Source organism: Eutrema salsugineum, unplaced genomic scaffold (assembly GCF_000478725.1).
Source record: "Eutrema salsugineum unplaced genomic scaffold, Eutsalg1_0 scaffold_7, whole genome shotgun sequence".
NCBI classification, from domain to species: Eukaryota; Viridiplantae; Streptophyta; class Magnoliopsida; order Brassicales; family Brassicaceae; genus Eutrema; species Eutrema salsugineum.
In genome coordinates, this window is record NW_006256486.1 from 12,532,442 (window position 1) to 12,558,062 (window position 25,621).

Sequence of the window (25,621 nt, forward strand, 5' to 3'; positions counted from 1 at the left end):
AAAAGCCTATATGTTCTTAGATCAATACTCTTTCGATGAGATCCCATCACTCGATGAACCGATGAACCTAAGAAGCAGATTAATCGAGTTTACTAAAGTTTAACAGATTTTACCAAAAAACTCTGAAAAATTCGGTTCAATTCAAAAACAAGAGAAAAACTTAATTAACCAAACTCGAAATGAATCAAATCAGATTTTTGTTTGGTTTTATTCAGCATATTTTTTCAAAACTATCCAAAAATTGACTAACCAAAGTGAACCCAACCTGAATAACCAAACCCGCAAGCCTAAAGCTAACCATGCAAGCTAAATACAATTCACAAAAATATGTAATCAAACTGAACTATGTAATATCTTATTATCAATGAAAGTTTGTGGACAGTAAAAAAAATATAAATTTTGTCAAGTTTCTCCATTACTGGTTTATCCTTCTCAAATTAATTTTTACAATATCATAATATACGATTGAACTAATTTTTGCCGGCTAGGTATTATGGATTGTAGGACTTCTAAGTGGTAGTTTGCGAATGTAGTGGTGGACTCTCCCGTTGGGTTGCTGATTGCAAGGAGAAGTTATAGGTGTTGTTAGATCGTGAATATTTAAGGGCTTCTCTTGGATCTTGGTTGCTCACAGCAATAACAATTTCACATTGCACATATTCTCCTCTGATTTTATAATTTCTAGTTTTCACTATTGTGTTTTTAGTAGTTTTTATTTTTTTGTCTGCTACTTATTCTCATTTGTTGTAACAATGCAAGAAGAAAACAGTAAACATATTCTCCTCTGATCATGCCACTGTCGTGATCATAGACAACTATCTCTCTCAACCCTGACCAATATGTTTCCACTCTGGCTCTGGAAAAGAAGAGATGCATTATGTTTAAGACTCGTCAGCATTCACAAATCGCCCATAGTTATGTTTCCACTCCTATGTTTGTTTTGCTCTCCCAAACTAGATCTGACACCGGATGAACACTTTTGTGTCACCAAGCATCTGGATCAGATTGTAGTTCATGACGCTACTCTCATGCAGTAAAAACGAATTCAGAAGAAAAAGTTCTAAGATTCGGCTCAAAAGCTCATGGAATCCTCATCGAACATATAAATCCCCATCGAAAATCCCTTAATCCCAACAATAAAATTACTCAGACATGATGAACAAAATCAAAAACATAGTATTAAAAAGTATAATAGAAACCGAAATTGAAAAGAAAGAACAAAGGTTCAAGAGATAGATCTCTCTCTCCCTATAACCTAAAAACAAAGCTTAAAGTAAAATTTCTGTAAAGTATTTCATCTCTCTTCTTCTCTCCTTAAAAACGACCTAAATGACATGTATTTATAGTCTCCAATACTCTCTGGTGTCTAGTGTTCCGGAATTGAGGCTGGGAAAGTGATACGGGCTTCAGAAATGGGCCTTCAAAGTCGGAGTTGGCTGGCCGCGGTCGGGATGAGTGCGACCACGGGAAATGGGTGGCTGGCCGTGGTTGCGGTGCTTCTGACCGCGGGGATTGGTCTGTTGGCCGCGGGTGGAAATGCTTGCCGGCTGGTTTACGGGACATCTTGCTCTTCGCGTATCTTTTGATTGAACCGTTGGATTGCCAAGCTGTAAAGTGTGCTGGAAAGCTGATACTTCCATCTTTAAGATCTCCAAATTTGAGCTGGATCAGACGGTGAGAAGGCCTTCAATCAGGGGTGAACTTCTGACGGTTTGACTCTGAGCTGAAATCTGGTTTTCTATCCATTTTGTCAAGTTTTTCCCTAAGTTACCTGAAAAGAGTATTGGAACTACAAATACTAGAAAAACGTAATAAAAACACTTAAAAGCAATTAAAAACATAGAAAAAGTATTTCAAAATGATCCATAAAAGTGGTCAAAATATGGTGTTATCAATACGTCCGTGACTCCAGTTCGAAACGTTTAAACTAAGATCTTATCAAATTTACTCTGAGAAAACTTCTCTGAAGCCCAGCGCTTTATTTCTTATAGATTCACACCGTTTTATTTCAAGCTTTAGTTCAATATTTTCATTCCTTCTTAATCGATTTTCATTTAAGCAATTAGGTTAGCTGTTTTTCTCGTTTTTACCCGTTTTCGTTAAGTTTAGTTATTAGGTCATTTTAATTCCCGTATCTTCTTTTTAAGATTCGTTTTTACATTTTAAACACAATACCAAAACTGTCACAAAACTTTCCTGGTTCTAGACTTCCTTACTTTATATTTCTTTCAAAGTCTTTTGCAGGAAAGATCCTCCTTCCTTGTGGATTCGATCCCTAAGTACTACAATCGATCAACTGTGCACTTGCGGCTATTGATTATTTAGGGTAAAACTTGACAACCCTCAACACGACCACACCGCATCAAGTTTTTGGCGCCGTTGCCGGGGAACGCACGCGTTTTCTTATCCACAAAACCCCAAGAAAGGTTGGTAAATCGACTCTAGAACCCCTTTTCTGCATATTTCCATTTTTCGGTTTTTTTGTTTCCATTTCAGAAGATATGGATCCTATAAATCGAAATACACACTATGAGGAAGGTTTCTATAACACTCCTCAAGCCACTAGACGCAGAGAAGAACACCAAGCCCGAAATCTTAGCCACATGGATCGATACAGCCAGCCAAAACCACCCTTACCACCGGCGCAGAGAGACTGTTCGACGCCGGGAAGATCCTTATGGTCCTCCTCCAACCTACTTCGAGCCACACGCCTATAATCCTCCACTGCAGAACCCTAGTCAGCAAGAGGACAACTTGAGGATCAGCAGACGTTTGGGACGCCTCGAAGGAATGATAAACCAGTTCCTTGATCAGCAGATTCTCGCCGAAAATATCCTGCTCAAGCAAATTGATTCAATCTCTGAAGAGTTCAACAAAAAATTCGATGATATGGCCAATCATGTTCGAGTTCTGGAAGAGCGAACCCGCAAGGACGCACAAACACTAGCTGGGATGATCCACCAAGTCGCAACAGAGCAGACAAGATAAGGGTATGACATTATACAGAACTCAAGTGATATTGTCGAATCGAAGCAGGAGATTAAAGAAGTCAGGGAATCCGCCTCCTGGTATAGAGAGAAGACGGACGAAGAGTTGCAAGAGATCGAGCACATGCTGAACAAACTCGAGCTCAAAGCACGGGAGATTGATGCAAGAATGGAACAGATGCCCAACATTGAGCAAATTGAGAGATTTTCTAAGAAATCTCCCAAAAATCCTGATGAAGAATGCACAACAACGCCCTGGTATGAGTTCATATGATGCTGGTCTACCCAATAAAGAAGCTGGATAAGTTCGTATCAAGTACAAAAAGGAAGAGATGGACTATGAGCAGATTACATCCGGAGCCGCGGGTCCGAGTGTTCTGACCGCGGCCAAGGCTCTATTTCCCGCGGTCACGACGCCTCTGACCGTAGGAGTTAGTCGTTCAGATGCACCTCCGGGTTTTGAAAGAAAAATAATACATCTTCTGTCCCAACTTCAACCTCCAGCACCTAAAAAAGCAACTCAGGAAGAAGAAAACCAAGTTTCAGATGAAGAAACAGATTGGCAAGAATCATTACCTTGTATGATGGCGAAGGAATATGTTGTGGATTCAGCTGACTCTTCAATCCAACAAGACTAGATATGCAGCGAGATAAAGATGCCATACATCGATTCAATCATTGAATACGACGCTGCAGCTTTCTTTTGTGAATCCTATTCTGCATTTGGAACACCAGCCAACACCTACAGAGAAAGGCAAGTTCGAATTCTCCATAAGGTCAAGACTACAGGTCAGTTTCTTATATCTTGTTCTATTAGAGGAGAAATGTTTAAAAACGTGCTTTGTGATTCTGGAGCTTATCTTAACATGATGTCCATGATAATTGCTTTGAGACTTGGTATTAAACACCTGCGCAGGACTAGAGCAAAGATTAGTCTAGCTGATGATTCCAATGCAACACCTCAAGGAATAGCTTATGAAATTCCTTTGAGAATAGGAGATTGCATAGTGCCTGTCGACTTCTACATTGTCGAGACGAGAGATGCAACATATCCAGTGACTCTCGGATGGTCTTTTCTAGCAACTTCCGGAGCTATAATGGACTGGCCAAACCGGAGGATTTCATTTGCTAATATCGACAAAGATGTCTTCACAGAAGCTGTCCCCTACAACAGCAAAGCAGGAAAACGTTCTGCAACAGAAGAGTTTGAAGAAGAACTTTGGAGTGACGACTGCTAGGCAAAGCAAGGAGATGTCGAAAAAGACTTGTCTTAGGACAAGGTCTTCTTCATTGGACTAAGCCACGTCCAACACCAAAAGTCGAGCTAAACGACTTAAAACAAAAGCGCTTAATGGGAGGCAACCCATTTAGGTATTGTTTTCTTTAGGATTTTTCTTTCTTTTTCTATTGATCTTTTTCTTTTTCTTAGTTTCAGGTGTTTCTTATAAAATAAAAAAGCCAAAAAAATCAAAAAAACCTGAAAAAACCAAAAAGAAGGATGGTCCCTGACTGCTCGGCCCAGCAGGAACCAAGGAAAAGCAAGAAGAGGCCGCGGAATAAGCCCCTGCGGTCGCAGACGTTCTGACCGCGGGAAACACCCCTTCGACCACAGTCGCGTCTTCCTGACCGCGTCCAAGCACAGGTTTGCCGCGGTCGCGTGGCTCCTGACCGTGGAAAATGGTCGTTGAGATCAAACCCGACCCCAAACCCCCCACTTCACCTCATTCCACCTCACCAATCCCCACTCCACCTCATTCATCACCCTCCACCACCTTGATCACTACCTATCACCTTCCCAAACCTCTTCGAATGAATCCGGTTCATCTCCACCAGCATCCCGGATCCAGGTAAGTTCTCTATGGCCTTACCAATTCGATTATCTATGCATTATTTTTCATTCAATCTCGACTTGTTTCACACTGAGGACAGTGTGATTTAAGTCTGGGGGAGGATTTCATCCCTTTCTAACCACTTTTCTTTCATGAGTATTGCATTATCTACACTTTTTACATTTTAAAGTTTTTCAAAATCGGTTTTCAAAACAAAATACGTTTTTAAAAGGGAATGGTGAACATGAATCAATGATAGTTGACTGTGTGCTTTTAGACTGTTCCTAGTGACATGCTCATTCATGATTTAGGACCAGACTAGGCGGTAGCTAAGCACATTTGAAACGAAGTACCCCAGAGGAATTTGAATGATTTCGATTTAGATGAAGGGATACACTAGCTCTGTTTTATTTGGACTTAATTTGGACTTAACTTTCTCATTGAAGCATTAGACCAGGGAAACGAATCATACATTCAGGACTCCTTTACCCTTTTTACCACTCTCTGTTGATCCTGAATGGCTAGTTCATCTTTAGCTAGTTCCCCACCTTAACCAGTCCTCTTTCAAACCACATGTACTCTTGTTTTCTATTGTCTTATATGCAGATAAATGCAAAAACATTGGAGAGAAAGAGGAACGACGCAGTTTTCAGTCACCAAGGACAGAGACCTGCGATTTGCCGGAAAAGTTCCCAGAAGGATTCAACACAAGAGGAAACTCAGTTTGCCTTAGAAAAATCTCAAATTTTGGTACAATCTCGTCCTCTAGTCTCTCTCTTTAAAAGGCATTTCCTTTTCGAAAAAAAAAATTCAAAAATAAGAAAAGAAAGGAAATAAAAACCTTAGAGAGTCTAGAGAGGTCAAATTTTAAGTCCCAAGGCAACTAGAGTTCGATTTGATGAAGTTTTGGAGATCATTTTCTGATTTCCGAAAAGAATCTAAGTCTGGGGGAATAGCTGTTTACAACAATGGAGGAAGGATTATGCAACAACATTTGGCAAGAAGTAGTGACTGAAAATTGCGGTCATCAACAGGTCCTTATCTCTCTTGCGGTTTTGCATATTATCTTGCATCCTCCAGATTCATCAGGTAACCCAAAACACTTTAACTCCACCACTTAAACAGCCCTTTAATGCCAAACGCCGTCTACCCTGGATGATGTCTTTAATGAGAACTCACTATTGAACTTAATGAATATAGAGAGCTAGTTGACTGGAATCAAGATTTAGATTGTTTAAGTTTTGCATGACGGAAAAAGTGGACTAGTATTTTTTGTGCATTAGTGAGAATTTTCTAGACTAAGTTGGGGGTTATTGGGAGTTAGATTTATGAAGATTTTAGTTGATTTTAAAAATCATGAGATTTGTCAAATTTTTAAGAGTTTTGTTGGATTTGTAAAATTTAGAGAGAGTTCTATGGATTTACATAATCTATTAAGAATTTTTTAATATGACAGATTTTGAGAATCCAAGGGATATAGGTAGTATTTTGAGAATCATGATTTATGAATTAAATTATAAAGAATCATTATGCCAATAACACTAGATTATAACAGAATCATAGAATCATTTAAATGCAGACTTTTTGAATAACAATGGATTTTAATTAGATTATAAAAATCATCATATCAATAACAACTGATTTTTATAATCTCTAAATGAATAACAGAGGAATCTATTAAGAATGTAAAAATCCACAAACCAATAACTATAGAATCTTAAACTCTAAAAATCTTTATAAATCAACTCTCCAATAACACCCCCTAAGTTGTGGATTGATGCACTATCTTTGGTCATAGTTTAGGAGTTCATGTCTCCGAGATTTGTGCATTTCCTATTTTTGTTTTCACTTAACCAGTTTAGGTTTTTGCTTTGTTTGAGGACAAACAAAGGTTTAAGTCTGGGGGAGTTGATAACACCGTATTTTGACATTTTTTATGGATCATTTTGAAATACTTTTTCTATGTTTTTAATTGCTTTTAAGTACTTTTATTACGTTTTTCTAGTATTTGTAGTTCCAAGACTCTTTTCAAGTAACTTAGGGAAAAGCTTAACAAAATGGATAGAAAACCAGATTTCAGCTCAGAGTCAAACCGTCAGAAGTTCACCCCTGATTGAAGGCCTTCTCACCGTCTGATCCAACTCAAATTCGGAGATCGTAAAGATGGAAGTATCAGCTTTCCAGCACACTTTACAGCTTGGCAATCCAACGGTTCAATCAAAAGATACGCGAAGAGCAAGATGTCCCGTAAACCAGCCGGCAAGCATTTCCACCCGTGGCCAACAAACCAATCCCTGCGGTCAGAAGCACCGCGACCGCGGCCAGCCACCCATTTCCCCCGGTCGCACTCATCCCGACCACGGCCAGCCAACTCCGACTTTGAAAGCCCATTTCTGAAGCCCGTATCACTTTCTCAGCCTCAATTTCGGAACCCTAGACACCAGAGAGTATTGTAGACTATAAATACATGTCATTTATGTCATTTTTAAGAAGAGAAGAAAGAGAGACGAAATATTTTACAGAAATTTTACTTTAAGCTTTGTTTTTAGGTTTTAGAGAGGGAGAGATTTGTCTCTTGAACCCTTGTTCTTTCTTTTTCAATTTCGGTTTCTACTCTACTTTTTAATATTATGTTTTTTATTTCGTTTATTATGTCTGAGTAGTTTTATTGTTGGGATTAAGGGATTTTCGATGGGGATTTATATGTTCGATGAGGATTCCATGAGCTTTTGAGCCGAATCTTAGAACTTTTTCTTCTGAATTCGTTTTTACTGCATGAGAGTAGCGTCATGAACTACAATCTGATCCAGATGCTTGGTGACACGAAAGTGTTCATCCGGTGTCAAATCTAGTTTGGGAGAGCAAAACAAACATAGGAGTGGAAACCTACCTATGGGCGATTTGTGAATGATGACGAGTCTTAAACATAATGCATCTCTTCTTTTCCAGGGCCAGAGTGGAAACCTACTGGTCAGGGTTGAGAGAGATAGTTGTCTATGATCACGACAGTGGCGTATATATTCATACGTCCGTGACTCCAGTTCGAAAAGTTTAAGCTAAGATCTTATCAAATTTACTCTCTAGCAATGTTTTGAATCGTTCGTACCCCTGAGAAAACTTCCCTGAAGCCCATCGCTTTCTTTCTTATAGATTCACACCGTTTTATTTCTAGTTTTAGTTCAATATTTTCATTCCTTTTTAATCGATTTTGATTTAAGCAATTAGGTTAGCCGTTTTTCTCGTTTTTACCCGTTTTTTCGTTAAGTTTAGTTATTAGGTCATTTTAATTCCCGTATCTTCTTTTTAAGATTCGTTTTTACATTTTAAACACATTACCAAAACCCTCACAAAACTTTCCTGGTTCTAGACTTCCTTACTTTATATTTCTTTCAAAGGCTTTTGCAGGAAAGATCCTCTTTCCCTGTGGATTCGATCCCTAAGTACTATAATCGATCAGCTGTGCACTTGCGGCTATTGATTTCATTTAGGATAAAAATTGACAACCCTCAACACGACCACACCGCATCAAACCTGCATGCTTCATCGTGCAGCGTACATGCATCGACGCCATGAAGCTTATACTCTTTAAGATTCAAGGCATATCAACAAATCTTCACCTTGACTTGAATCCTCCAAAGAAATGTATCAGATGCACCATCACAGTGCAAGATGTACCGGACTTCTCCTTTGCCTCAAAATGTAAAACATATACACTTACTATGCTACATGTACCAGATATTTCTTTTATCAGAAGTCAAATGTCATTTCGGACCAGATGCCCCTCACCGGCTCAGATACTCTTACGGAGCAAGACGACCTTCATTGGGCTCAGATGCTCCTACGGAGCCAGATGCCCACTCGGGGCCAGACTAACAGCTTGTGATGTTCAACAAGTCCAAACAATGTTGGAACTTGCTTTCGTGAAAATATCCGCAGGATTATCAGCAGTACCTATCTTTTTCACATTAATCATCTTCTCACCTCTAAGAAAGTGATACCTTACGTTAATGTGCTAAGTTCTTTCATGATGAACTTGATCTTCAGCAAGACAAATCGCACTCAGACTGTCACAGTATACGATAGTCTGATCATGCTGCAGACCCAGATCATTAACCAGCCCTTTCAACCATATACCTTCTTTAGCTGCTTCTGTCAAAGCCATGTACTCTGCTTCAGTAGTAGACAAAGTCACCGTAGGCTGTAGAATCCGTAGGCTGTAGAGTCACCTAGAGTAAACACGTAGCCAGTCATTGATCTCCTACTATCTAGATCACTTGACACAGACTCTCAACCCCATATATGAGACCAATATCAGATGTACATCTAAGGTACCAAAAAAATCTGCTTTATATCCAGCCAGTGTTCTTTTCCTGGATGTCTCATGAACCTGCTAACAATACTGACTGCATGTACTAAATCTGGCCGTGTACAGAGTGTAGCATACATCAGGCTTCCTACATTGATAGCATACAGACTGAATGGAAAACATAGTGAGATGAACATTTCATATGGTTAGTGTCAATAGATTTAGCTGAAAATATTTCAAACCTTGCTAAAACCTTTTCGATGTAGATTTTCTGCAACAAGAAAGCTTCTTCTGTTTTTTTTATCTCTGAAGATTTCCATTCCTATAATCTTTTTTGCTGCACCCAGATATTTCATCTCAAATTCGGAACTAAGAAGATCCTTTAACTTCTGAATGTCACACATCTTACTTGCAGCTATCAGCATGTCATCCACCTAAAGCACCATATAAATATATGATTCATCTTTCAGCTTGCTGTAGTAGACACAACAATCATAAAAACTCCTGATGTATCCCAACTTGTTCATATAGCTGTCAAATCTCTTATACCACTGTCTGGGAGAGTGATTAAGACCATACAGCGATTTTCTTAATTGCACACATAGCCTTTCTTCCCCGGAACTTTGAAACCCTCAGTTTGAGTCATGTATATCTATTCTTCTAACTCTCCATGAAGAAAAGCAGTCTCCACATTGAGTTATTCAAGCTCCAGATCCCGACGTGTCGTTATTGCTAGCAGTGCTCTGATTGAAGTGTGTCTGACCACTGGTGAAAAAAATCTTGTTGTAGTCAATTCTTTCAGGTCTTAATTAGGACCGCTAAGAAATATATTTATAGGTCATAAGACCATGTCCATTAGTGAACCCCTCTATAAGGTTCATTAGATTAAAATATTAATTTGTTTTGGTTTTAAGGTATGGGAAGAACCTGGATAAATTTTCAGGTTTCATTAGTGAACCCTAAAATGGGGTTCATCTCAAATTAATTTTTTTTTCTTCCCAAAAATTACCTTAAACTATGAATCAGGAGAAGAATTACCTCAATTCCTTTCTCCTTATACCAATCTGGTGTTTGCCTCTCTCCACCACCTCCAACACAAGTATGAAACCCCTGCACATCATTAAGCCACATTATAGACAGAACACACTGATCACATAACTAAACCATACAAATCTTAGAACTAGAAACAAGCCTAACGCTGTACAAAATCTATAGCCCATTCAATAACTCTAATTAAACCGCTCAAATTGATATAACTGGTAGATTAAGCTTACTAGTAAACGAGCAGGCTTCTTTTCTGGAGGGAACAAGTAAGCTTTCGACAAAGCCGATCTCTCATAAAGTGCGTAAGCCTAAATGAAAACAACAACAACAACAACTACAACAATCACATACAGACAATCAATCAAAGAGAGTAAAACCAAGATTCGATACTCATATTGAAAACACTTGTCGATCGATTTTGGTTCACCTCTTTGGTCACAATGCAAAGGCGACCATCTGCCATTCCATTTTCTACGAAAGTCCTAGCAGCATAACCCGCAGCATTTCCTCCACCAATTATCACAAACATACAAAATTACGCTATCCCAAAACTCAATTCACATACAAACCTCTACGTAAGATAAAAAAAAATTGGAAGAATTGTTATAGTTACTCGCGATTCTCGTTAGCGTACGAAGCAGTGACGAGGCCTCTGGAAGCGATTCTGGAACCGATCGGAGAAAAACGAGCGGGAAAACGGCGAGCGAGAGACGGAGAAGTCGGACACCAAAGAGATAATCCGGTCTTTGTCGGCAATGCGGTGGATGCTAACGCCATGGCTCTACAAACTGCAACAACGGAGGGATTAGAGATAGAGAGAAAGAGATTCGATCTAGGGATTGAAATCGAGGAGGAAGGTGGTGTGAAGAGTGAGAGAGAAGACCTGGAGACCCTTCATTCTCGTCCAATCCGCTTACGCCACGTGGTTCAGATATGGGGTCGTCAGGGTCAACCGGATGAACCGATCCTTTGTAATTCGGCTTTTTTTCTTGTTAACCCAAAATTCCTATGAACCTGTGCAATAAATCCCTTCTGAACCTCTAATGGACCTGCTCTAAGGTTTTCCAGGTCTTAATTAGGACTTCTCTGAAGAGGAATGACAAAATGGGCTTTGATGTTGGGCTTTGTGGCTCGGCATAGGTCCACCGTGGGTGGGGGTCCTCCAGGGCAGGTGGAATGCACTTTTTCCGCGGGTGAGAGTCTTCTGAGACTGGTTAAATTGGTCAACTTGCTCTTCACGTATCTTTTGATTGCACCGTTGGATTGTTCTGATGCAAAGTTCTATGAAAAGCTTCTTGTTTCCTTTTGAACGTCTCTAAATTTCAGCTAGATCAGCGGTGAGAAGGTCTTCATTTGAGACTGGACTTCTGACGGTCTGACTCTGAGCTAAACATGTGGATTTCTTCTATTTTGCCATGTTTTTCCATAAATTTCCTAAAAAAAGCCTTGACACTACAAACATAGAAAAATATAATTCCTAAAACTAATTAAAACCTTTGAAAAACCATTTGAAATTAATAGTGAAAATGGATACAAATATGGTGTTATCAACTCTCCCAGACTTTGACTTTGTTTGTCCTCAAACAAAACAAGATCCAAACTGGAAAATATCATCAACAAAAATCACATGGAACTCAAAAATATCAGCAACCATACTTATAGACCTTAATTAGGGATAATGCATCAATCAGATGAAGTCTAGAAAATTCTCACCAAAATACAAACATAACTAATCCGTTGATCCATCATGTGAAAATCGACACACTTAGAACTAACTTCCAGTCAACTAGCTCTTAACATTCATTAAAGGTTTAAGTGATTCTCATCAAAAGAATATTAAACAAGGCATTCAAGGCTAGGTATCCAAAGAGGTTTTTAATGGTGAAGTTTGATGTGTTTAGAATTAATTTTTTTTTCTAGAGAGAAAACAGCAAGATAGGATGGACCTGTTGAATATCCACAGTATCCAGTCACATTTTTCTTTCTTTAAGATTTCTGATATCCTTTCTTCAAGTTCTCCTCATAACTCCCCCAGACTCTGGATTTTTGTCCAGGTTGTGAAACCATAACTCATTGGATGAATACCTATAGCCTTCGCTCAAATAATTTCGACTTCTAAAACTCTTTAGGCTTTTTGGTTTCCCTTCTTTTCATTCTTTTTTTTTCTTTTTTTTTTAGTTTTTTTTAATGGGAAACCGCCTTTTGACATAGTCTTAGGGAGGACCAAATTTACCTTTAAGAATGAGCTTTTTGAGGCATCATGAGGCTTGTTAAGATTGCTGATACACTTCCTTCCCGATTTCATTCAGTCCTTCTCTTGAGTAACTGAAAACTATGTTGTTCCTCCCTCTCCGGCATTTTTGCACATATCTGTCGATACAACCTTAAGAGAGAATGCATGGGGTTCAAACAGAAGGGTTTGGGTTAAGGGTATGGTACCACCTAAAGATGAACTGGCCATCTAAGACAACAAAGAGTGGTAACAATAAGGTAAAGATGTCCTAGATGTATATCATGATGTCTTTCTAAAACCATTGATGAGAAAATTAGATGTCAAGATTAAGTTCAAGTAGAATGAGCTAGTATATCCTGTCAAAAAGAATCTCCATGGATATAAGTTCTATGGTGCGATTTCATAGTGTAGGTGCTATAGCTACTGTCTAGTCTAGTACTAAACCTTGAAAGGGCTTTCATAAACGGATGGTGTAGAAGCAAACATGTTGGTTATCATCATCGATTTTGTATTCATACCCTCAAAACGTATTTGACCTTTGAAAACACATTTTGAAACTCAAAAGACTTTTGAATAGTTTTAAGAAAACCAAAAAAAAAGTGAAAGATTTTAAAGAAAAATGCAGAATGCATGGGCTCATGCAAGAAAGGGTTGTTAGTAAGGGATGGAATCCTCCCCCAAACTTAAATCACACTATCCTCAGTGTGAAATAAATCAGGTAAGGATGAGAAAAAAGTATATAATAATTGAAAAGATTAAGGAAAAGAAAACTTACCTGGTGTTGGTGATGGGTTGTGAGGTGGTTGTGGAGGTAATATGATAGTGAATGATGGATGGTGGTTGATGTGGAGTGGTGCTTGATCAAATGGGGGTTTGATTTGGATCAAGGTTGAGGTGGAGGTGGCCAAGGGTGGCTGAACTGAGCTTGGCCGTGTCGCGGCCGCGGTGAAATGCTTCTTGGCCGCGGTCAGCTCTTTTTTGTTTTATTTTTTGATGCATACTAAGGCCTGTATAAAATTATAAAAAAACAAAACTTCAATGGAAAACAAAAGTAAACTAAATAAATAAATACCTAAATGGGTTGCCTCCCATCAAACGCTTTGATTTATAGTCTTTAGCTAGAATTTTGCAAGGAAAAAGACTTAGTTTAAATAAGATCTTGTCCTAAGACAAGTCTTTTTTGAAATCTTCCTGTTCTCTCTAGCAGGTTATTCATCACTCCAGAGTTCTTCTAGTTCGAATGCTTGTTTTTTATGCTTTCCTCTTTTGCTCTTAAGTGGTGTAGCTTCGTAGAAGATGTCCTTGTCGATATTTGCAAAAGAAACTCTCCGGTTGGGCCAATCCATGATGGCTCAAGAAGTTTCTATGAAAGGCCAGATATCTGGATATGAGTCATCTTTGGTCTTGACTATGTAAAAACTCAACAGGGGATACGCAATCTCCAATCCTTAGAGGTATGTCTCGGGCTATCCCTTTTGGAGTTGCACTTGAATCATTAGCTAAGCTAATCTTTGTCCTGGTACTTGAAATGTGTTTAATGCCGAGTCTCAAAGCAGTAGCATTGGACATCATGTTAATACAAGCTCCAGAATCACAAAGAATATTGAGAAATATTTAACCTCTAATGTCACAAAAGATAAGAAAGTGACCTTTGTCTTGAACTTTGTGCAGAGTTCGAACTGGTCTTCCTTCTTGGGCATGTGTGAACAAGTTTTTCATCTCTGAAATAGACTCTTTTCTCTCACAGAAAAAGTGGTCGATCATATGGTCTTTGCACTGGCAAAAGAGATTCCTTTGGTAGACTCTGAACTACTTGATTGGACTCTTCAAGTTTTTCTTTGCTGATCTTGTTTCTGTAGTCCCTGGCTTTTTGTGGGTCTTTGAGATGGATCCTGTAGACAGCTGCATCAGGCGATGATCTAGGGAATGATAGGTACATGGCTCTCTTGAAATAGGTGTAGATGTTCTCCTTAGTTTCCTTGTTGTATATGAAGAAAACTTGCAGGCAGCCTTGCTTCCAAATATCATCAAACCCATGGTAGAGAGGAATTGTCTTCACGAAGTGGTTGAACTCGATCAGTCTCTCTCTGGATATGCTCTTGGTTATTATTGGTTCTGAGTTGCTCCTTGATGAATGATCCCCATGGTTTTCATATTAAACAAACAAACCATACTCTTCATCTTCTGAGAATTGCTCTTGAAACTCATTTTCACAAGTGTAAACCATGTTGCAAGGTGCATAAGTATTGGATTCCTCCTTTTCTTTTGATGTTTTTGCAGTGATTGAGAAGACAACTTGATCAAACAACTGAGATCTGGTCACAAGGGTTCGATCTCTAGTTGAACAGGTTTCAGAAAGAGGATGAAAGGAATCCAGGTCTGAAAAACAAGACTCCACCGCGGGTGAGGTGTTCACAGCCGCGGTGGGAGTGAGCCTGGCCGTGGGTGAGGCTTCTTCATCCACTGTCAGCTCCTCTCGGCTCACCATGCTTATTTCTTCATTCTCTTCTTTTCCATTGTTGTTCTCTTGATTCCAGTGGTTGTCAAGCACGTATTGGGTATCAAAATCAGTGGTTTCAGTGTTCAGGTCATTCTCCTTATGATCTTTAGAAAGTTTCTCAACTTTCTCTTCTACTTCATCTAGAGCATAGAAAACTCTATCTAAAGTAGAATCAAGCTCTTCAGTCTTGTCGGTAACCTTTCCTACTCCTTGCCACATCTCCAATGTGTAGTCTTAGGTTTGGTTTTTGCTTTCATTCAACTTATTATCCAGATCATCGATCTTGAAAGTTAGGGTTTGCATCTTCCTTTCACTTTGTCGAATGTCAAATTTGTTCTTCCCTTGCTCTTCTTTGACAGACTCCATTCTATGATTCAGCACTTCATTGTTCTTGATTCTTTGTTCCTCCAGTGTCTTCACGTGCTCAGAGAGATCATCAACCCTCTTATTAAGGTCGATGGTGATGGCATCTATCTTTGTATGTAAGGCAGCTTCAACGACGTCTTGGGAATCAAGGAACTGATTCAGTTTGGCTTCCAATCGATTAAGTTGGAGACTGAATCAATTTTTCTCATAGTTCTAGTGCACAATCTGATGAGGTAGGGGATGAGATGGTCTTCGATTCACCAGGGGTGGCAAATAGGGTTCATCTTTTAGGTTGGAGTTCGCGAGCCTCCAAGGTGATGGTTCGGCTGAGGGGTCCGATCCAGGTGGTTGGAATCACACTTGAATGGTGATTCACATGCGCAGGGAGCATTACACAGGTTACAAAACCTTCGCTCGGGATTAGTGTTTCTTATCGGATGATCCATGTCTCAAGAAATATGAAACTAGAGCAAATAGAACAGAGAATAAGCAGAAAAAGAAAATACAGTGTTTAGAGTTCAGATTACTTCCTATGAAGTTTGGCAGAAGCTCGACATATATAGCCTTTAGCGGCTAAACCTTCTGTGGCTAAGCCTTCCGCGGCTAAGCCTTCCGCGGCTAAACCTTCCTTGGCAACGGCGCCAAAAACTTTGTTGGGCCTCAGGGTCGCATGTCTTTGCAGACCCGTTGGTCCGTAATTTTAAATCTATAAAACTATAATGTCTGAAAGTGCACAAATGTACGTTGTAGGACTTAGGGTGTTGATCCACAAGGAAGATAATGTCTAATCTGCAAAAAACTTCAAACTTGGATAAGTAAGCGAAGTCATAAACTCATGGGGGTTATTGGGGCTGCTAAGAAATATATTTTATAGGTCCTAAGGTATTCCATGTCTTAATTAGGGCTTCTCTGAAGAGGAATGACAAAATGGGCTTTGATGTTGGGCCTTGTACCTCGGCATAGTTCCACCGCGGGTGAGATTCTTCCGGGACTGGTGAATTTGATCAACTTTCTCTTCACATATCTTTTGATTGCACCGTTGGATTGTCCTGATGTAAAGTGTTATCGAAAGCTTGTTGGTTCCTCTTGAATGTCTCCAAATTTGAGCGGGATCAGACGGTTAGAAGATCTTTATTTGAGGCTGGACTTCTAATGGTCTGACTCTGAGCTAAAAATGTGGATTTCGTCCATTGTGCCATGTTTTTCTCTAAGTTTCCTGAAAAGAGTCTTGAAACTACAAACTACAAACATAGAAAACCTATACTAAAAGTTCTTGAAACTAATTAAAACCTTTGAAAAAGCATTTGAAATCAATAGTGTAAATGGATACAAATACGGTGTTATCAATAGACCATATGTATTTCTTAATGATCTATCGCACATTAAACAATGTAAATAATCCTATCCCTGTTATTAAAAATCAATCTAGAGGAAGGGATTTTTCTTGGTACTATTTTAGGCCCAATTCTTATGTTGTTGTGTTGCGAAGTACTATTTTTTGGAATTTACTAATTGTCGCCATCTTCTAGATATCGATCGAACATGAGGAGCTAAATTTCCAGTTTCCTTCACTTACTTCTTTCCGATTCAAAACCCTAACAAAAACTCAAATTGAAGAAATTGTCGTATCTTTGACGAAAATGGAGTTTAATCAATACGAGTACCTGGAGAAGACGGTGGAGGAAGGAGATGGATCGAATAGGATAAAACAAGAGAGTGAGAAGAGTTACAGGAAGAGAAGAGGAAAGAGGCATGAGGAAGAATAAGGCGACGAAGAGCGGTTTATTTTTTAATAATAGGGGTGGGATTATTTAAATTGTTTAATGTGCATTATATCATTAAGAAATACATCTGATCTACTGGTTTCTGGGCTTGGTTTAATGAGGGAAGGTTCAGAATTCGTTTCCTCAAACCTGCCAAATTTTTTTTCTAGAATTATGCAAAACGATGTCGCATCATGTTTTACTTCCTATGAAGATTCCAACGTGACAGGTGAGTCAGTTCTGTTAACAATTTGACAGAGTTGACTATTGGGTTATGAGTCAATGCATGATTTAACCAAAAATTATTAATAGTTCGGATATGTGTAGATACAACAAAAAAGTACAGATACTAATCGGTACCAGAATGTGCAGTTTAGGCATGAATAAACTGCTTATACATGCAACTTCAAGGTGCACCATGTAAACTTTAACATACTGCAAGTATTTTGCATGCTTAATTGTGTAACCTGCACACATCACATACATGTTTGATTATGCAGTATACATACATCAATGCCAAATAGTACGGTTTATGATTCAAAGCATATCAATATTACTATAGTCTTTTAACAAAAAAAATAGTAAAAAATTTAAATTTACACAGAGAAATTTTTTAACCAATTTAATACGTTTCTATCAACTGGGTAAAAAAAAAACTCAATTCTCTAAATTTTAACTTCTCTTTAAACGTTTTTGTATAGACAAATGTAGCTGTATATTTTTATATATATTTTGGGAGCCAACAAGGAGAAAGAAAAAACATGTAGCTATATATATTTTGACTAAAAGAAACTAGTGATGCAAAACTAAAGTGGGAATAATGACAAAAACTTGCAAGGATTCACAACAAAGATAGACAAAGATATCTTGGAGAATCCGACCTGGCAAATCCCTCTTCATCATCATGTGGATGATAGTTCTGCCATGTGTACATCTACCTTGCCGATGTTTGTATACGTGTCATCTTCCCGGAGGCTTGCTCAGATCGCGAGGAACTCTCTTCTCTTATCAACAAAAAAATCCTCAATTAATAAAAGAAAAATTCATTTTCTATAATTTGATTTCTATTGTCTTCTTTCTTCCCTTCCTTTCTTTCTTTACGGTGACGCCATGAACGCCGCCGTGTTCACTTCTTCTGCTTTATCTCTTCCTATATCCTTCTGTAAAACTAGATCATCTAAACTCAGCAGAAAGAAGGTAAATTTTAGCTTGAAAACTTAGAAAATCAGTGTCTAATTTCGTTTCTGGGATTTGGGTTTTGCTTGTGGTTTCATAAAAGTTTGATTTTTGGGTGATTGTTGTTGTTTTTCAGGGAGTGAAAGGAGAATTCAGGGTTTTTGCTGTGTTTGGGGAAGAAGGTGGATTAGTTGAGAAGAAGAGTCAATGGGGACCTTTGTTTGATGTTGAGGATCCAAGATCGAAAACTCCTCCTTTTAAAGGCAAGTTCTTGGATGTAAATCAAGCTCTTGAAGTTGCTAGATTCGATATTCAATACTTGGATTGGCGTGCTCGTCAAGATCTTCTTACAATCATGCTCCTACATGAAAAGGTTTGTTTCTCACTTTTGAGTATCATCTACATTGACCTCTCTTGAGATTGTTTAACTCTATCTGGTTCGTAAAATTGCAATCTTGATTTTATGATAAGAACATTGACTTATCTGCTACATTTAGTCATAGGCTAGATACAGTAGTTGATAGCTATGAGTTCTTCAGGAGCTTATTAGTTCACTGATTGTTTTTGGAGATCAGTTTTTGGTCTCAGATGTCTTCAAATAGTTGTTTATGTAGCACTATTTTCGATATTTGGCGATTTCGGTGAATCATTAATGGTTTTTTGTTTAGTGTTTGTTGTGTTTTAGTTTGGAGTGAATATTTTGAGATTCTTTAAGTTCGTAAAGTTGCGTTCTTGAGTTTATGAGTGCTATGAAACGGGAGAGACTTATCTGCTACATTCAGTCATCGGCTAGATACAGTAGACGTATAACGATGAGTTCTTCAGGAGCTTGTTAGTTAACTCATTGTATTGGGATGATCAGTTTTAAAAACTCAAATGTCTTCAAAACTTGTTATGTTGCACTATTTTCGATATATTTGGTTTTTTGGGTGAATATTTAATGGCATTATGTTTAGTATTGGCTGTGTTTTAATTTTAAATTTGGTATGAATGTTATGGCAGGTCGTTGATGTACTTAATCCTCTGGCTCGTGAGTACAAGTCAATCGGCACTGTGAAGAAAGAACTAGCGGAACTGCAAGAAGAGCTAGGGAAAGCACACCAACAGGTACTTAAAAGAATGCTATTCTCTGAGAATGATAACTTTTTATATCCACTGCCCATTCTCAAACTTGGTCTAACTCTTAATCAAAACGAAACAGGTTCATATATCTGAAGCAAGGGTTTCAACTGCTTTAGACAAGTTAGCTCACATGGAAAAATTGGTTAATGATAGGTTGTTACCCGTTAGAGTTGCAACGGAAACAGATAAACCTTCGACTTCAACCTCTGTACAAGACTTAGACAAGGAAAAGACAAACGTTGGTGCCAAAACCTTGAATGTTTCTGGCCCTGTTCAGCCTTATAGTCAACAATTGAAGAACTTTTGGTATCCCGTTGCTTTCACCGCAGATCTCAAGCATGACACGATGGTATGTGTAAGAAACTCTTCGTTGGTTTTTGTCCATCCTCCCTTTGTTTACAAGCATCTGAGAAACGCTATTGTTTATGTCTTTAAGGTACCAATTGACTGCTTTGAGCAACCATGGGTTATCTTTAGGGGAGAAGACGGGAAACCGGGTTGTGTAAGGAACACGTGTGCGCATAGAGCGTGTCCTCTTGATCTTGGCACAGTGAAAGAGGGACGTATCCAATGTCCTTACCATGGTTAGTAACTCATACTCTGCATTTGTTGATAACAAGTTTAAAACCATATTCTTGTAGCTTATCAAAATGTGACCTTGTAGGATGGGAATACTCAACCGATGGAAAATGTACAAAGATGCCATCTACGAAGCTATTGAATGTGAAGATAAAGTCGATACCTTGTCTTGAACAAGACGGAATGATCTGGGTCTGGCCCGGTGATGATCCACCTTCACCTACTCTTCCTTCTTTACAACCTCCTTCAGGGTTTGTAATCCATGCAGAGGTAGTTCTTGTAGATCCTATCAAATCATCTCATTATGAATCCAGCAATTTGCTTATTTGTTTCTTACAAAACTTCAGCTTGTAATGGACCTCCCTGTGGAACACGGATTGCTTCTAGATAATCTCTTGGATCTTGCACATGCTCCATTCACTCACACATCTACTTTTGCAAAAGGCTGGAGTGTCCCAAGGTTTGTTTTTTACTCTCATTACTCTGTTCATTGGTAAGATGAATCGGTTTATCTCTAGCTTTTGTCTATTTTCTACTGCAGTCTAGTGAAGTTCTTGACGCCATCCTCCGGTCTACAAGGATACTGGGATCCGTATCCAATCGATATGGAATTTAAACCGCCTTGTATTGTGTTATCGACAATCGGGATCTCCAAGCCAGGGAAACTAGAAGGAAAGAGCACTAAGCAGTGTGCAACACATCTTCATCAACTCCATGTCTGTTTACCATCTTCAAGAAACAAGACAAGACTTCTATACCGAATGTCTCTAGACTTTGCTCCTATATTGAAGAATGTTCCATTCATGGAACATCTCTGGAGACATTTCGCTGAACAGGTAAAGTAAAGAACAAACGAATATAGGAGCATTCTTGATACCATCGCATTCTCATCATTTCTCTGTTTTACAGGTCTTAAACGAAGATCTGAGACTGGTTTTAGGACAACAAGAACGGATGTTGAATGGTGCAAACATATGGAACTTGCCTGTTGCTTACGATAAGCTCGGAGTTCGGTATAGACTATGGAGGAACGCGGTAGATCGTGGCGATGATAAATTACCCTTCTCCAGCTAACTGTTATTTGAAAAGATAAAATCTAAATGTTTCAGCGACGTTTGAAGTTTCACTAGCAACCTTAGAAGAAATGTGTTAAGGTTGTTTATCTGGATCGTTCTCGCCGCAGCGGAGAAGCTTGGCCGAGTAAACGATTCTGGAGTTGGTGGATTCATCTTTTGAAGACGATGAAACAAATAGTTTTGCGTAGATAAGAAGAAAAGAAACATCCACTGTAAATTACTTGTTATTCATTTTTCCTGTGTACAGTGAATGAGAAATTGAATATCAGACATCAGGACAGAGAGTTTGGAGACATGATCAAACTTGCAGACATAAATACAAAACATCTTAAGAGAGATAAGATCAAATTTGCAGACTTGAAGTACAGACTAAGATTTTCACATAGAAGAGCCACAAAAGGGGCAAAAACGGAAATCAGGCTCAACGGCTCGATCACAGAAACGGCACGTAGCTAGAGAGACTGGTGGTGATAGAGACTGAGGGAAAAACAGATCGCACTCTCTACAATGGAGTAGAGGATCTTTCCCTGGCCATTTCCAGACAGGAACGAAGAACAGCTTCACGACTTTGTCGTAATCGACTAAATCGGCTTCAGAGCCGCATCTTATACATTTACCGGCGCCGGATTTCAGCACCTGCCTCACCTGTTGGCCTAATCCACCAACGAAGAAGAAGAACATATCTTAATCTCGTCGAAATCTTGTTAAGGGTTCACCGAAATATCGTTTAAGATAAGGAGACGATATAGCTGTGATGCCTTGCTCTTGTTCTAGTGGTTTCTAGCAGAGACAAGAACAAAAAGTTTTGATTTTTTTTTTGCCTTGATATAGTGGTTTTGTTTTTCGACAAAAATTGTAGTGGTTTCTAGCAGAAAAAAAAATGGGCAATTCTTAAAAATAACCCTAAGAAACTAAATTTTTTCATAAAAAGCTTCTATTCTTCAATTTGACAAATCTAGCATTCCTCTTCACCCTCCCGTATCTTTCAGAGAGAGAAACTTTCTCCCTTTTGACCTAGTTCGGTTAATAATTTCCGTTTATCGGATTTCTTTTCTTCCGACCATATTCGGATTTAGTTTTTGTTTTGTTTGGTTGTTTTATTTTCTTTTACTTCTGCAAGATCTTAACTATCTTCGTTGGAGATAATCCTGAGTGAGATCGTGACATCCATGAGTCCACAGGTTTGTTCGATTCCTAATCAGCGAAAGTAAATCCTTCATACCCTTGTTGGGGCCGTAATCGGCGTTGGATGAAGGTTTCTCGTAAAAGTTGTGAATCGTGGTGGTTGATTTGCGTCGATTTGGCTTGAACAGTCTCGGAGAGCGTGTTTACCGAAGCAGTGGTAATAGCAGTGCCATAGTGATCGGTATGCTACAAGCGTTGACGGTGAAGGACGCCGGCGGCGACGGAGTGGCGCTGCATCAACATCACTTCTCAGCCTCACACGTGTTTCTCAAGTCGGTGTATGTGATACACGTATTGTAACACGTGTCGATGGACTGTAGTTGGTCATTGGGCTTAGTTTGATTTTGTTGTATTGGGCCTATTATGTGATGTTGTACTCTGCTTTTCCATTTGGACTTTCGTTTAATACGAACGACGACAAAAAAAAAAAAAAAAAAAAGCATTCCTTTTATTAAAGCGTGAATAATAATAAAAAAATCAATCCTCCTCTACAATCTCATCGACGACAACACTTCTTCATCGGTGTCACCACCATCGCCGATCAATCACCACTAATTGATGTGATTGTGGTAGCTGGTTTTCGAATCGTCGCATCTTCTCGTGCCGGAGATTTGTTGTTTCCACCAAATCCTAATAGCTATGGCTTCAATCTCGCAAAATCTCTTGTTTTGGTTGGGATTTGGTGATTATTCAGTGTGATTTATCACAAATATTATCGCTGAAATTGTGACATTTCGTAGTGGATTTCTTCTTCGGCTGCTCGGGTCATTGATCTCAGCTTCTTTGCATCTCTACTTTAAGGTGTTACTTGGATACTCTATGCTCTGGTGAATTATCTGAAGAATCTCAGGCTTACGAATCCTGGACACAGTGTGGCAATTTGTTATCTGGAGTTTGTGGTAATGTAGATAAATGTATACAAAATAAAGATTCTGATGGAAGATTAGATTCCTTCCAGCTTGATGAGAAGCTTAAGAAGAAAAGGCTCTCTATACAAAAGCTCTGAAATGTATATAAATCTTCAAGTGTTCCAGACAAAGTCTTTGTTTGAGAAAGTCAATATCTTTCCTTTTGTTCAAGAGATAACGAGTGCTGAAAAGAAATTTTGTTTTGGAAACCAATATATGTACGCAGCTTAGACTGCTAGATGGTCAGTTCAATAATCCAGGAAGAACACGTTTATGAGTTTAAACCATAAGTTAGAATCTTTGACCTCTAAGAATCCATGTCCAGTTCATGTGTTTGTAATGACGGACTTTCCTAAAAGCAACTAGACCAGAACTTACATATCCTAAGGGAACAATATGAATTAGTTCTGTGAACACAACGAGAGCTTGCATTTGCTGGTCACAACCAGAAATTTGTTTAGACTATCAAAATGACGTCCGTAGAAAGTCTTCATAAATCATTTTAGTAAGAATTTTGTATCATTTGGGAAAGTATTCCTAAGAGTTTTAAAAGACTTCCTAAACGTTTAAAAAGCTTCTTAAAACATTAGAAATACTCTGTAAACATGTTAAAGTTACTAGAAATTTTGAAACATTTAGGAGACATTTATTCAGTGTTATCTAGCATGTATTGAGATTACGTTCTTTTTCCATGATTTTCTTTCGTGGTTGTGATAGTTTCTGTGTTGTCTTTGTCTTCTTCTTTTATTGGAAGCTGTCTTGCTGTTCTCAGTATATCTATTTTTTGTTAGGTTAGAACATAGACCCAGACTACATTGTTTTGACCAACTGAAATTTTGGTTGCTGCATAAAAGTTCATAGAGATGACTTTGCTATGTATATTAAACTTACATACATTTCAGACTCTGCAATATTAAACTTGCAAATTTTTGTAAGGTCTTCCAAAAGTTAGAAGGATTTCCTAAATGATTTTAAAGGATTTTTTCAAACATTAGAAAAACTTTTTAAATTTTTAGGAAAACCTTTCTAGCATTTTAGAATTACTTCCTAACTTTTTATCTGGTAAATATATGATTTAATAAAAATTCAGACATACAGTTTACATATGATTTAGGAGGCCTTTCCCAAATTTGTAAGAAGCTTTCCTAACAATTCAAAACTGCTTTCCAAAATTTAGGAAGCACATCTAGATATTTATGAAGAATTCATACAAATTTTAGCAAGATCTTTCTAAAATTTGTATTCAATAAATTAATCTGTTCGTGTTTTCACAAATGGTTTGAGTTTGCTTTTCAGCATAGCTTTGAGCTTGTCTTTCTTCTCCTTTGGCTATTTTCCACTCTATACATATAGAAAAAAAAACTTTGAAGCATAAACATTAAATAAAAAATATAATAAAACAAAGAACCTCTTAAATATTTAACAGAATTTTCTAATTTTATTAGTAAAACTTACCAAACATTTAGGAAGACATTTCAAAATTTTGTAAAAAACCTCCTAAAAATTCAAAAGCTTCATAAAATTTATAAATGCTTTCACAAATTCTTTTTAGTAAGACATCAGTAATATTAAGGAAAACATTCCTAAATGTTTTAAAAAGCTTTCTAAAACGTTTGAAAAGCTTCCTAAAACACTAGTAAGGGTTTGTATAACTCTCAAAGTTTCCATTGGTTATAAAAATCTTAGAAATGATTCATAATTTTTTTCAAAAACCTTTAAACTTATAAGAATACTTTCTAAATCTTTATTTGACCAAGCAGTAGTGAACATATGATTTAGGAGGATTTTTCTAAACTTATAAAAATACATCCTTTCGACCAAAAAAAAAAATAAAAATACATCCTAAAAATTTAAGAAGGTTATCTTAAATTTGTACTCCCTCCGTTTCACAAAGAATGTCGTTTTAATGTTTTATTTTTGTTTCACAAAAAGTGTCGTTTTATATTTTCAATGCAGAATTTTAAACAATATTCCAGTTTTAACCCTATTAATTTAATGTATTAATTAGAGAAAAAAAGTTATTTAATGTATTAATAAAGGGTAAAGTAGTATTTTTAATAGTTTTCTTAATAAGTGTGAAAAATGTCAGAATAACACTCTTGTGAAATGGAGGGAGTAATAATACTTCATAAAAAAATCAATAAAGCTTCCTAAATAAGAAACAATGAACTGCAATAAGAAACAATGAAAAGCATGAATTAATTTAGTCAAATTCACAACATTAATAGCACAACTCTTGTTCAGACACTAATCCATGAATTTTATGGCCTTGTATGTTCTTTTTCTCGACAAAAACTCTGGAGCAATAAGTTAATTTCAACTGGGTCTACGAAAAACCATTTTAGTATCATCTCTGACAAAATTGCTTCATAATCCAATGTCATAACTCATTTCTTCAATTGGAAACTTATAACCAAAAAAAAACTTACAACCAGGTTTTGAGCTAACCGTCCAATGAATTAGAGATCAAGATAATCCAGCTTAAGATTTCTGCAAAACATGTGTTAAAGAGATGATTTTCATTAAATAAATTAGAGACAAATCTGA

At 37.8% G+C, this 25,621-nt stretch overlaps 2 protein-coding genes across 2 annotated transcripts; one reads left to right on the forward strand and one right to left on the reverse strand.

Moving 5' to 3' along the window:
* The first annotated feature begins 18,065 nt into the window (after positions 1-18,065).
* Positions 18,066-21,279, forward strand: LOC18010937 (chlorophyllide a oxygenase, chloroplastic). Its single transcript, XM_006393662.2, has 9 exons — positions 18,066-18,225; positions 18,341-18,577; positions 19,207-19,311; positions 19,406-19,675; positions 19,763-19,910; positions 19,991-20,175; positions 20,253-20,365; positions 20,447-20,741; positions 20,815-21,279. The coding sequence occupies exons 1-9, from the start codon at positions 18,139-18,141 to the stop codon at positions 20,977-20,979; spliced, it is 1,605 nt and encodes a 534-aa protein (XP_006393724.1). The 5' UTR covers positions 18,066-18,138; the 3' UTR covers positions 20,980-21,279.
* On the reverse strand, positions 21,217-21,772 carry LOC18010535. Its single transcript, XM_006393663.2, has one exon. The coding sequence runs from the start codon at positions 21,660-21,662 to the stop codon at positions 21,360-21,362; it is 303 nt and encodes a 100-aa protein (XP_006393725.1). The 5' UTR covers positions 21,663-21,772; the 3' UTR covers positions 21,217-21,359.
* Positions 21,773-25,621: the final 3,849 nt, after the last annotated feature.